Source organism: Geospiza fortis, unplaced genomic scaffold (genome assembly GCF_000277835.1).
Source record: "Geospiza fortis unplaced genomic scaffold, GeoFor_1.0 scaffold179, whole genome shotgun sequence".
NCBI lineage: Eukaryota > Metazoa > Chordata > Aves > Passeriformes > Thraupidae > Geospiza > Geospiza fortis.
The window spans coordinates 442,955-455,665 of record NW_005054533.1 but is presented as its reverse complement, the minus strand read 5'-3'; the positions used below and the strand labels follow the sequence as shown (position 1 = coordinate 455,665).

Genomic DNA, 12,711 nt, shown 5'->3' with positions numbered 1-12,711 from the left:
ATTTCTGCTTGGAAAGGGTGCTCAGGGATTGGAGTGCAGTCCCCATCCCTGGAGGTGTCCAGGGAACACCTGGAGGTGACACTCAGTGCTCTGGGCTGGGGACAAGGTGGGCATCAGGCACAGCCTGGGCTTGATGGGCTGGGAGGGCTTTTCCAACCTCAGTGACTCTGTAACACCCTCAGAAGGCTGAGTCCTTCAGCTGGGATCCCACACGTAGGGAAAATCCCACCCAAACCCTTATTTTTGCTATGAAACAGCCAGGAGAGAGCAGCCTCTCTGATGGGGAAGCCCAAGCACAGAGTCCCCTCATGCTGGGGATTATTGAGGCCTTAGGATTTCAGCTTTTCTATTTTTCCTGTATTTGTAATCCTGCAACTCTTTAGTGTAAAACTCTAAACTCCATATAAAGTGTTCTCTACTGCTTTCCCATTTTGGTCAGCCACAACAATTCCTCTCTAGGCCTGGGAATCAAGGACACCCTGAGAGATGGAAACAAAAGTGAGCTGGGGAAGCAAACTTGGAGTCAATGACTTCATTACCTGCAGCTGTAATTGGGAGATGAACCCCCAATATGCAAATGGACCAAACATATAAAAGTGTGATAACCCATGACCCATTGTCCATTTTTTGGGTGTAGCCCCTGAAGACCCTTCAAGAAATAAAACTGCTTTTTATTCCCTTAATTCTGTCTGGCCTTTAGGTAGCACAAAAATCACCATCACCTACCCAGAGCAGCACCTGGGCTGCAGCTTCCCCCAGCTCCAGCTGTGATCTGCCCGCCTGGCAGCACACCCAGAGCACCTAAAAACACCAGCAGGGACTTAAAAATGATTGGAGAGCTTTCCAAACCAGGGCTGAAGCTGAGATAATTTTTTTTTTTGGTGTGTGGATAGGTGTGAGTGGCACTGAGCAAGCGTGTGCCAAGGAGCAAAGCAGATTTGTTATTCCTGACTGTCATCTCCCATCATCACTTTTTTGAAAGCATAATTATCCAAACATGTGGTTTTTAATACTTACAATGCTCATTAACTCCACATTTGCATGTCTCACCATTTCAGCTCTCTCACAGTACCAGCTCAGAGCTGAAAACATTGAACCTCCGGCTTTTGGGGGGGATAAAACATCCAAAAAATGATACATTTGCCCAATTTTAGAATTTCATTTTGATGCTGTGTCTCAAAACTTTCTGGGTCATGGCCAGCAGGACTGTGTTTCCATACCAAGGTGCCTTCAGTACTTAGTTTGATCAGTAGGATAAAATATCCTCAAATCAGACAGGCCCTACCAAAACTTGATCAGTAAAACACAAGGGAATTCCATGTATTTGTTCCTCTGCTGCAGTCTATGAACAGGTAAATAAAAACTCACAAGCTTCTCAAGCACTAAACCTGTAGCAACAAACACACCTGATCAGAGGAAAAATGGGGCTGGGAGGTATAAAGTGAAAATTATTAAAGTGTCTTTGTGGAAACAAGACAACCCCAAGACTTATGAATATCTGACAGTCACTCTCTGTCTTTTCATATTTATTTGAAAAGACAATGAAAGGATCAAACCAGCCAGTTTAGCAGCTCTGAAAGGCAATAATTTTACACTTGGGCTGAGAAATGAAATAAAATTATAGTTTAAAAAAAAAAAAAAAGCTGCCTTAACAAGCTGGAATAAAACCCCACTTTTGTTTCCTGTGCACACTTTGGCAGGGAGAGCCAGGCCCCCAGAAGCAGCCTGGGCTGTAATTGTGCAAAAAAAGGCTGGTGATATAAATCACCAAAGGTTAATGATCAGGATGTGAACAGAGGGACTTGTTTACAGAAATAGCATGCAATTTAAAATTTACAAGAGATTTAATGCCACCGCTTGGCAATCACTAAAATCAACAGCCCAGAAAACAGTGACATTAAGAAAAATATTACAGTTCTAATCATTCCAAAATAAGTCAATTAGTGTTAGGGCATGAGCTGGCGATTACTTGACCCATTTGGTTCGCACTTAAGTGAAGAGAAAAAAAAAATCCCCCTCCCTTATAGCGAGATTACTGAGTTGTGACCTATTTTGCATTCCCTGTTCCTTACACCATCCCTCTTCCATGCTGCTGGAGATGCTGGTGGTGGATTTTTTCCTCCCCCCCCTCCTTCTTGCTTGGTTTGCGACTCATTCTGACCTTTGCCATTTGTAATAATAATAAAAAATAATATATATATTAAAAAAAAAATAGAAGTTTGTAATTGTGTTGTTTGAAGGTGCAGAGGAGAGGGAGGGGGAAATAAATACATAAAATTCCATGTGCTATTATACAGAAGGCATGATGGGTGCCTTGGGTGGGGGAAAAAGAAAGCAATGTAAGTCAATTTGTGAACTTTGGCACTGGGTGACCTTTAGAAATACAACAATATCCAGAATTTACAAGCAAGAATAGCACATGCAAATGACCCGGCACTGTCTCGCCTCTGGATTAGAGCTGCAAAGAGCATTATGGAGAAGGCTTGCACAAAACAAATTAAGATTGTTACTTAAATGTCATGGCACACTATTGTATTTGGCTACAGATCATTACACCTGATACTAACACTTTTAAAAACTGTAATAACTTGGGAAATATTACATTGAGTGCCCACATGGAGAAAGGGAAAATATATATATATATATGTGTATCTCTTAAAAAAAAAATAAATAAAAGGAGAAAATGGGTTCCTGAAGTAATTTAAACATCACCACTCCACGACTAGAGGGAAAGGTCAAAATTTAAGTAAGCTGAAAGGAACATGAATGGCAAAACAAAAGGCACGAACAGAAAGATGAAAAGACCAAGTGGAATGACTCTGCAAACACGGGGTGGAAACAAACACGCATGCTTGGGGCAAATCTCATCTCCAGGGGGAGAGGGAGAGGGGCAAGGAGGGTGAAATTCTGCAGAAGTGGGTTAAAAAAAGGTGGGGGGAGAGAGGAGGTGTTTGTCTGGGACAGGTGGGGTTGTTACCTTCGGTGTTGGTGCTGCTGCTGCTGTAAATATTTCGCAGGCTACCAACACGGTTTAGTTTCCAAGCTTTGCGTTTGGCTGCGTCCAGAGAGCAGGAGGGGAAGAGAGAAAAAAAAAAAAATAAAAAGGAGAATAAAAATAAAGAAAAAAAGAAGGGGAAGGAAGAAAAAAAAATTTTGTTGGTTTTTTTTTTTTCAATGAAAAAGGAGAGAAAAGAAACATCAAAAAGCATGTGAAGTAAAATCCAAGCACGAGCCCGTTCACACGTGAAGAGCTACACACAGAAAATGCACACAAGGACCACTCAGCCCCTGCAATCCATGGCCAGGGTGGAAAACCTCATATTCAGAGTGATTCTTCTTTCACTCACCACAACATGACACGATTTGACAAGATTAAATGGATCTGCTATTGGAATAGACAAAAACAGACCAGTAGAAGTTAAAAAAAAAAGGAAAAAAAAGGCAAAAAAAAAAAAGAAAAAAGGCAGGAAGTATTTGTGCAGAAGATACAGGACTGGACAAAACAGCTACTGTAAAATGTGATTTACTTCACGACAAAACACAGCCAGACAAGAGCTCCTTTTCCTCCAAAAGCCTGTGGGGATCACTTGGTGCCCAGAGTTCACCCTTAGACCTCTTTTTACATCACCACCTTTAGAAACTGAGGTGATGATGTAATGACCTTAAACCCTCATCCCAGCAAATGTTCTTTGTAGCACTGAGCTCAGAGGAAGCAGAATCATAAAATCCCAGAATGGTTTGGGTTGGAAGGGACCTCAAAGCCCATCTTGTTCCACCCCCTGCCATGGGTAGGGATATTTTTCACTATCCTAGGCTGCTCCAAAATTCCTCCCCCACTGCAAAATCAAAGTGTTTATTTGGAAAGGAGGGGGGGAAAAAAAACCCTCTATTTTTTACAGAGAATAGCCACACCCTTGTTTTATTAGAATTGACCTAAACTTTGAGATCCTCTGAGCTGCTCAAAAATCTGGCTCAAAAGCACCCTGCTCCCAGGCTCATTAGGGGAGAGCACATTGTCACCCTCTTTAGAATCTTTAAGTTAGGCTGGGTTTCCTCACACAGGGACCAGATGAAACATCTGAGTACACCAGGACACCTGAGAGCCACTGGAAGAACAGGGAACTGCTGGGATTGCCCTGTCTGGAAGTGTGTAAATGGCATTTGGATGTGGGACAGGGTTTGGTGCTGAGTTGGTTGCTGGACTCAAGAAGTCTCCTAAGGGACCTCAGACCCTTCTCCCTCCCACCACAGATGTCCCTCACTCTTTAGGATGTCACCCACACCCCCCAACACAGCCAGTTCCAGGACACAATAATTTCAAAAATTCCCTTCAGTATTTATGGGGGAATGAATTTCTGTAATGCCCCAGGGAACTCAGAGCAAACAGCTGCTGACAGGGAGAAGGAACAGAGCCACAGAGTCATTCCAGGCTTTAACAGAAAGCTCTGTTTTCAGCTGAAGAATTAAAGCTGGAAGAGCACTGCCTGAGCCCCCCTGTTGTTAAGCCAGGTATGATTTGAATAAAGCCATCTGCAGGTTTTAATGCTCCATGCTGAAGAGGAGGACACATTCTGAGTGACATCACCAAATCTAAAAGTGTTTCCATTGGGTGCATCCTTCAAGCTGGAAGAACCCTTTCATTTGAAGACCTGTTTAAGAAGTCTCTGCACTAGAGAGGCACAATTGCCCTGCAGAAAACTTGTTTCTCCTCTGAAACATTTACATATAAATAGGCAAAATTGAGGTTTGGCACCCCTCTGAAAGGGAAGATGGTCTCCAGTGCACAGAGACCCTTTCCCAGAGCCTTTCCCATTTTTCACATTTTAATGGCACGTTTTGTGTGCAGGAGTGATCCTGCAGCCTGCTTTTCTATTAACCTATTGATGAAATAATCCATTTTAATGTGTTAAGTGTCAGGCCTTTCCCTTCCCTTTCAACAAATGGACTTTTCCCACTGAGATGCTGAGGTCCTGACACATCCACATGCATCCTTTGGCATCCACTGGGCTCCTGCCTGCTTCCTCCAGGTGCTCTCCTGCCTTTAAGGATTCTGTAAGGCTTTGGACACTGCCAAGCAAAGGCTCTGCAGGGTGATTGATGTGCCAGGAGAGCAGAGCCATCCTAGCCTGCCTGCCTCTGGAATTGCACACTGCTGTTACCCAGAGCCAGGCTGCAACAGGCCCTGCAGGTCATTAGCTGCCTGCTTTGTCTCTGAATCATTTCCCAGGATATTCAGTTTGTCTGCTCTGGCTTCACTTCCTGGGCCCCAAAGTAAACCCAACAAAAGCTCTTGTTGCCAGCTCCAGAGATACCTATATCTATATCTATATCTATATCTATATCTATATCTATATCTATATCTATATCTATATCTATATTCCATATATTCTATATTTATCTATATCTATCTATCTATATACAATCTATAGCTATATCTGTATCTATATCTATCCCTATAGATATATCTAATCTATATCTACATCATCTATATAATCCATATAATCTATATCATCCATATAATCTACATATTTATCTCTATATCATCCATGTAATCTATATATATATACATATCTATGTCTATTATCCAAATCTATTTTTTATATAATATATATATGATTGGGGTTGGAAACCAGTATGTGTGTATATATATATATATATATATACACACACACACACCCCTATATATATATATAAAAAATATTATATCTATATCTATCTATCCCTATATCTATATAATCCATATGGTTATATCTATTTATCTATTATCCAAATCTATTTTCTATATCATATGTATATAGAAAATATATATTTTCTAGATATAGATATATGATATAGAATATAGATTTGGATATATTTAATATATATATGATTGAAATATATATTTCATATATATAATATTACTTAAATATATATATTTCATATATATGATTGGGTTTGGGGTTGGAAACCAGAATATATATAAATATATAAAAAATCTATCTATCTATCTATCTATCTATCTATCTATCTATCTATCTATCTATCTATCTATCTATCTATCTATCTATCTATCTATCTATCTCTATCTATTCCTATCTCTATATTATCCATATTATATATATCTATATATCTATCTAGATATATATCTATATATCTATCTATTATCCAAATCTATTTTCTAAATCATATATATATAGAAAAAATATATTTTCTATATATATATGATTTAGAAAACAGATTTGGATAGATTTCTTATATATATGATTGAAATATATATATTTTGTATATATATGATTGGGGTTGGCATTGGAAACCAGTATATTTTATACATAAATGTATTAAAAATATTATATCTATCTCTATATCTAGCTATCCCTATATCTATATAATCCATATTATATATATCTAGATATACATCTATTTATCTAAATAGATATATATCTATATATCTACCTATTATCCAAGTTAATTTTCCATATAATATATATAGAAAATATATATTTTCTATATATGTGATACAGAATATAGATCTGGATATATTTCATATATATTATTGAAATATATACTTCATATATATATATGATTGAAATATATATATTTCATATATATATGATTGGGGTTGGAAACCAATATCTATCTATCTATCTATCTATCTATCTATCTATCTATCTATCTATCTATCTGTCTGTCTGTCTATCTATCTAATCCCACCCCCAAAATCAGCTCCCATCCCAGCTGGGGCTCCCTGCCAGCCTGAGTGTGGGCAGGGGGTGGACGGACACTCCTGGAGGATGGAGCAAACAAGCAGCAGCACAGGATGGCTTCAAAGAAAGAAAGAAAAAAAAAAAAAAACAACAACCAACCAAACCTTCTCAAACTTCAAACATCTGGAATGAAGTTACCAACTTCCCAGCATTTAATTTGACTTTTCCTGAAGTGGCTAACAGCATTGGCCCTGGGATACTGAGCATCCAGGGAAGCTGTGCCTGCCCCATGCAGACCAAGCCCAACATCTGAACAAACACCTGCATGGCCACAGAGCCACAGCCCAAAGTGCCCCATTTACCCCCATTCTGAACCCTCCAGGCATGGGGACCCCAGCACTGCCCTTTCAGCACCTTTCAGACGAGGAATTGTCCTTGAGCAGGGGTGGTGGCAGCAGCTGCAGCTGTGGCAGGACATCCAGCAGGATGTGGGGACACAGATCAGCCCTTGGCTGGTGCCTCTGAGAAATAAAGATTGCAGCTGACAAATCACTAAAAATTAATCAATTCTCACATTCTCCTTATAACCACTATGGATCCTCACACCAGAGTCTTCAGGTAATCTGGTGAGCATTAACTTCCATTTTACCTTATTATTGAAAACACGAAGCATATATTAATCTAGGATTTCTTACAGTGAGGTTTGTTCTAATTTAATTAAACACTGAGGCCTCTTAAGTATTCTAGGAAACTCAGGTATGTTGCCTGGCAAGTGGGGTCTTTCTGAAAATAATTTTTCAGGAATCCTCAGTGATATTTCAGAGATCTTCAAATGGGGACTATTACCCCAGATGAGAGTTTAGTTTTAGGATGAACTGAGCTGAGCTGAACTACCCCCTTTGGTGCAGAAGAAGCTTTTACATCTGCGCATCAGGGTGAGAAGAGCTATGTTGGAGCAGGAAGGAGGAAACCAAGCTCCAGCACAGCCTTTTGTAAAGATATGAAGGAACTGGGAATCAATTAAACTTAATCACTCCCAATTACCACCTCTCTTTGTATTTGCTCAGGCCATAACTTTACAGCTGTGAGCAGCCAGGATTTCTGTGTTTGCCTTCTGTAATGGGGCTGTTGTTTATCCTCTGTTAATGCACCTGCTTGTCCTGCCCAGTTTTGATTAGCCAGGTCCTGCACTAAATGTGTTTACTGCCACCACCATCACGTAGCATTGCTCCCAAAAGCAGGAGAGGTTTGTGGGAAGGCTTTAAACCCAGGTGTGATCTGAGGAAACATCTGTTTGTTACCTGGGAAGTTCTCTAAGGATGCTCAGGATGCTACAGTCAACAAAACCCTGCGTTAATCCTTTCCAACCTGCTCCAATATCGCTGCCTGGGCGTCTCTGAACAAATCCCAACGGGATGGGGCTGCTAGGAATGTGCCTTGAGCTGTTTTATCTTCCAGCATCAGTCTCATTACATGGTTATGACAATGGGAAGATGCCAGCAGCTCACATTCCCGGCAGCAGACAAAGAACTTCATGTTACAACTTCCTTTAAAAGTTTTTGACCAATCACACAAAGCAGAAGCATATTGACAGGAGTTCTATCCAACCAGTGTAAGCACACGTACCCTCAGTCAAACAGTGCTCGCTTATTTTGGATACAATACCTGCTTGTAAGCATTAAAATACAATCCACAGGGCTCCATTAGTAAGCTTAGAACTTCCTAATATCTTGGTAGATATACTTTTCTGTAGCTTAGGGAGGTATTCTAGACAAGCGTTAATACACAGATTATTGCTCTATTTGTCCTTACTTTTGTACTTTTTACATAATTTTTCTGGACCTATCTCATGGCCACTGCTTAGCTCTAATCACAGTTCTGCTGTCTCTGAGGCCTGCCTTTTGCAGCTTTCCCAAAACCCTCTGATTTTATGGGTTCCCACAATTCCCCCTTCCCATCACCATCACCTAGCATTGCTCCCAAAAGCAGGAGGGGTTTGTAGGAAGGGTTTAAATTTAAACCCAGGTGTGATCTGAGGACACATCTGTTTGTTACCTGGGAAGTTCTGAAAGGATGCTCAGGATATTACAGTCAACATTAACCCTTTCCAACCTGCTCCAATTCAGGTCTTTTCCCATTTTGATAAGCAGAAACATGCTTTTACTCCTGGCAGAGTGCTCACATGCACAGACACCTCCCTCCAGCGCTGCAGCCAGGCATTCCAGATGTGCTAATGTCACCTCTGGTGTGGCTGTGACAGAGCTCCTGGCTGATCAGACAAACAGTCCTCAGCCAGCTGATTAAAAGCTGCTGTGGCTGCTGGGCTGTGTGTCCCAGCCTGGGCAGCCATGGTGGAGGAGGAATTACATGAATTACATCCCTGGAGTGTGCTGAGCAGGGCTGATTAAATGAGGCACGCCACAGCCCTCAGCATCAATTATCAGAAATAATAGGATCTCTGCACCCAGGCTGGGGGAAGGGGGCTGCAGTGTCAGGTGCTTCCCAGAGCATCCTGCCAGTGCCCAGTGCCAGAAACAAAACCAGCCAGGCACCCAATTCCACACTGAGGAATGGCAATGAGGAGAATCCTCCTCCTACAGCACAGGGCAGCTTCTCCAGGTAACACCTGCCCAGGAAAATGGATTTCTAAGAGGAGGATGGCAGGCAAAGCTGAATATTTAGGGATAAACTTCAGCCCTCCCCCTGCTCCTCCTGGAGTTTTCCTGCACCACACGTGGTTCCATCAGGGGCAGGCTGGGGAGTTTCCTCTCTTCTGGGGGAGCAGCTTGTCCAACAAAACCCCACTCTCTGGTCAGAGGATTGAAATGATTTCACTGAGAGGCAGCTCAGGAGATTCTCAGATCATGCCAATGTGCAAAATCTCAGATGCAAATTTGCATGCCAATTTGTCTCTGTGACTGTGAAGGGGATGGACATTGCCTTATCCTATGCGAAAGCAGAAATGACAAAATCAAAAAAGGGTTAAAAACCCCCCAAACAAACCCCAGACCCATCTAATACAGATCTATACATAAATGTGTATATCTAAGAAAAATAAAGTGGATACATTGCATTTATTCTAAAATAAAAAAATGCCACAAAGTGCATAAATCTCATACAAAACACAAACTCATGAAATGGTTTGGGTTGGATGGGACCTTAAAGACCCATCCTTAAAGAGCCCTAAAGATCTGGTTCCAACCCCTATTTTTAAATATTCTTATAAATATTATCATAAATATTATCATAAATATTATTTTAAATATTATTATATTATTGAAATATTTTTATACTTATAAAATTCACCATTTTTCTATTTATTCAACCAGATTTCCACAATGAACCACCTTTAAACACCTGAACGTGACTCTCAAGTTTCCCAACATTTCTGTTTGGAGCAGGAGGGATTATCAGGATGTATATCCCAAAAGACAAAAAAAAAAAGGGAGATAGAAGATATTTCCTATGGCAAGAGCCCTGAATAAGCTCTTTTTGGACTCCAAAACACTCAGAAAACACAATCTTATGTAAAGTAAATTAATAAAAGTGCTGAGTTACAGAAATATCCCCAAATACAACTCAAACTGTATGGTACAAAAAACCCCAACTCTTTCCTCTGCCACTGAAATCCTTTCCCATGCTCTATTTTAAACCCACCAAACACTCTAAAAGTAATACTTCAAATCACATGAATAGTTCATTACGTTTGCCTTCTCCTCAGCTTTGAACATTTCAAATGAAGGGGGAAAAAAATGAAAACACATTCATACTTCTGCTGGTGACAGGGGAAAAAAGTTACTTTAATTAAACATTTCTAAAAAATGTTTTTAGTTCTTTTTTTTTTCCCTCCCCTTGCAATATTTCTCCATCCAAACTTCTGCAGTAGGTAAAGGAGCCACTAAATGTTTCCAGTGCCTTTCCAATACACCATAAACATACAAGATTCCAATTGACAAAAAGGAAATGGTAATTGGAAACATTTTTCTCAGTTTTTCATTATCTGAAGCAGAAAATTATGGCTCTTTTCTACACACACACACACACACACACACACACAAAATCCTTTTCAACCACCTAGAAAAATTGTCTTTTAATAAAAGCTTTAAATTATACTATCATATTTCAAAGGCAATGAACAGTTAAAGCAGCTAATCAAAGGTATAATTATTTAATGACTCTGACTCCTGCTATGTAGCAGGGCTGGAATGGCTTGGCTGTGATCAGCAGACCCCCAGCTCCAGCTCTGGAGCATTCCAGCCACCCATTCCCAGGGGAAGCTCCTCCAATTTGGGGTGACTTCACCAGGCCAGCTGAGCTATCATGGAATTAAGGGAATCAGTTTGTCACCGCTTCTTTTGTACACATCTGGACTAAAAAAAGAAAAAAAAAAAGAAACAAACCCACAAAATTACCATAAGAGGTTTTCCTGCAGAGGAAACGAAAATATTTCCCTGACAAAATGGGATTTGTCAAGATCATAATTGATTTTTTTTTCCTTGCACTTTTAATGCTACATGGCAGTTTTCTATAAAGCCCAGCTGCCCCACTCTAGTAATTGCAATGTAAAACACCTCCTCCCCAAAATGTGCTTCTTGAAAATCTGCCTTAAATGCATTTTAATACTTTTATTGAAAGGAATCTGTATTAATTTAAATATATAAAAATAATTTAAATATGGAAAAAAATTTACTGCAGATGAGTGAAGCTGTGAGCAAGCAGAGCTTCTGACTCCATTCCACTGCTTTTCTCATGTCTTTTACAACTGGAAATATGACTGGAGTAACATGCAACCATCAGGCATTAATTACCAGAGCTATCCAGGAGTGTTCAGTGCACCTTGGCTTATTTTTGATTTTTAACAGAGCAGTTTGTGCCATTACATTGACCATTACAGTTTGTGCCTGATCTGAGCCTCAACCCTAAATATGAACTTGTATTATACTTTTTTCTGTTGTACCAAATTCCTTTTTGTTTTTGGCTACACAATTAGATTTCACAGAATCACAAAGGTTAGAAAAGACTTCCAGGATTATGAAGTCTTGACCAAATGTCACAAAGCCCAACAGCAAAGTGCCACAAATATTCATTTTCTGAGCACTTCCAGGGATGGTGACTCCACCACTTCCCTGTAAGATATTGGACCCTCTGGAATCTCAGAGATATTCACATTTCTACCCAATTGCCTTGATCCTGGGGTCAGTGTCATGCTTGTCACCAGGATCATGGGAGCTCAGGTGACACCAGCACTGGGGTGACACTGGAAACCAGACACGGTGGGGGAGCTGCCCCTGCCAGCCCTGCACCTTGGGGCACTCAGGGATCAAAGGGGACACCCAGGGACACCACACCTGGCAGGAGTGGCACCTGTGACAACAAACCCTGCTTGATGGGACACCAAAACCTGCTGGATTTGTTGGGAATGATCCAACAAGGTAGGAATGATGAATTTGATTTTATGTTTTTAGAAGGTTAATTTATTATTTTATTATATGATATTAAAGAATACTATATTAAAGAATATTATATTAAAGATTACAGAAAGGATATTTATTTCATGTTATAAAGTTAATCATGAAAACTCGTGACTCTTTTTAGAGTCTTAACACAGTTTGGTTTTGACTGGTTAAAGAGTTAAAACAACTCACATTAGAACTTAATGAAATAACTACTTGTGGGTAAACAATTTTTAAACACATTTTATATGAGTAAAACAGAGGAGAAGTAAATGAGATAAGATTTTTTTTTTGAGGCTTTTTAGGAGAAAAATCTTGGGCAAAGGAATTTTTTCAGAGAATGTGAATGCTACAAAAGCCACCTGGGTTTGGAGAGCCCTCCTGGCAAAGGAATGGCTCTGGTTGGAAGGGTCACCCAGCCCAAGCTCCCTGGAAGAACAGCTCTGGAACACAAAATGCACCTTCAATAAAGCCCCTCAATGCACTTGGAAGGAGATGAGGAAAGAAGGCTGAAGAGGAAGCAGAATTTGGGGGAAGAATCCAGGGAACTTCTGCCAAAGTGTCTTACATGAAGC

At 40.2% G+C, this 12,711-nt stretch overlaps 1 protein-coding gene across 1 annotated transcript in view; it reads right to left on the bottom strand.

Annotated features, from left to right (window-relative positions):
- AGAP1 (ArfGAP with GTPase domain, ankyrin repeat and PH domain 1) overlaps nt 1-12,711 on the bottom strand; it is a gene marked incomplete at its 3' end in the record, with an annotated part of 314,049 nt that overhangs the window by 47,716 nt on the left and 253,622 nt on the right. Inside the window, exon 15 of the mRNA XM_031063812.1 lies at nt 2,978-3,055. Coding sequence (XP_030919672.1) covers nt 2,978-3,055 — 78 coding nt within the window. The remainder of the gene's footprint in view (nt 1-2,977; nt 3,056-12,711) is intronic.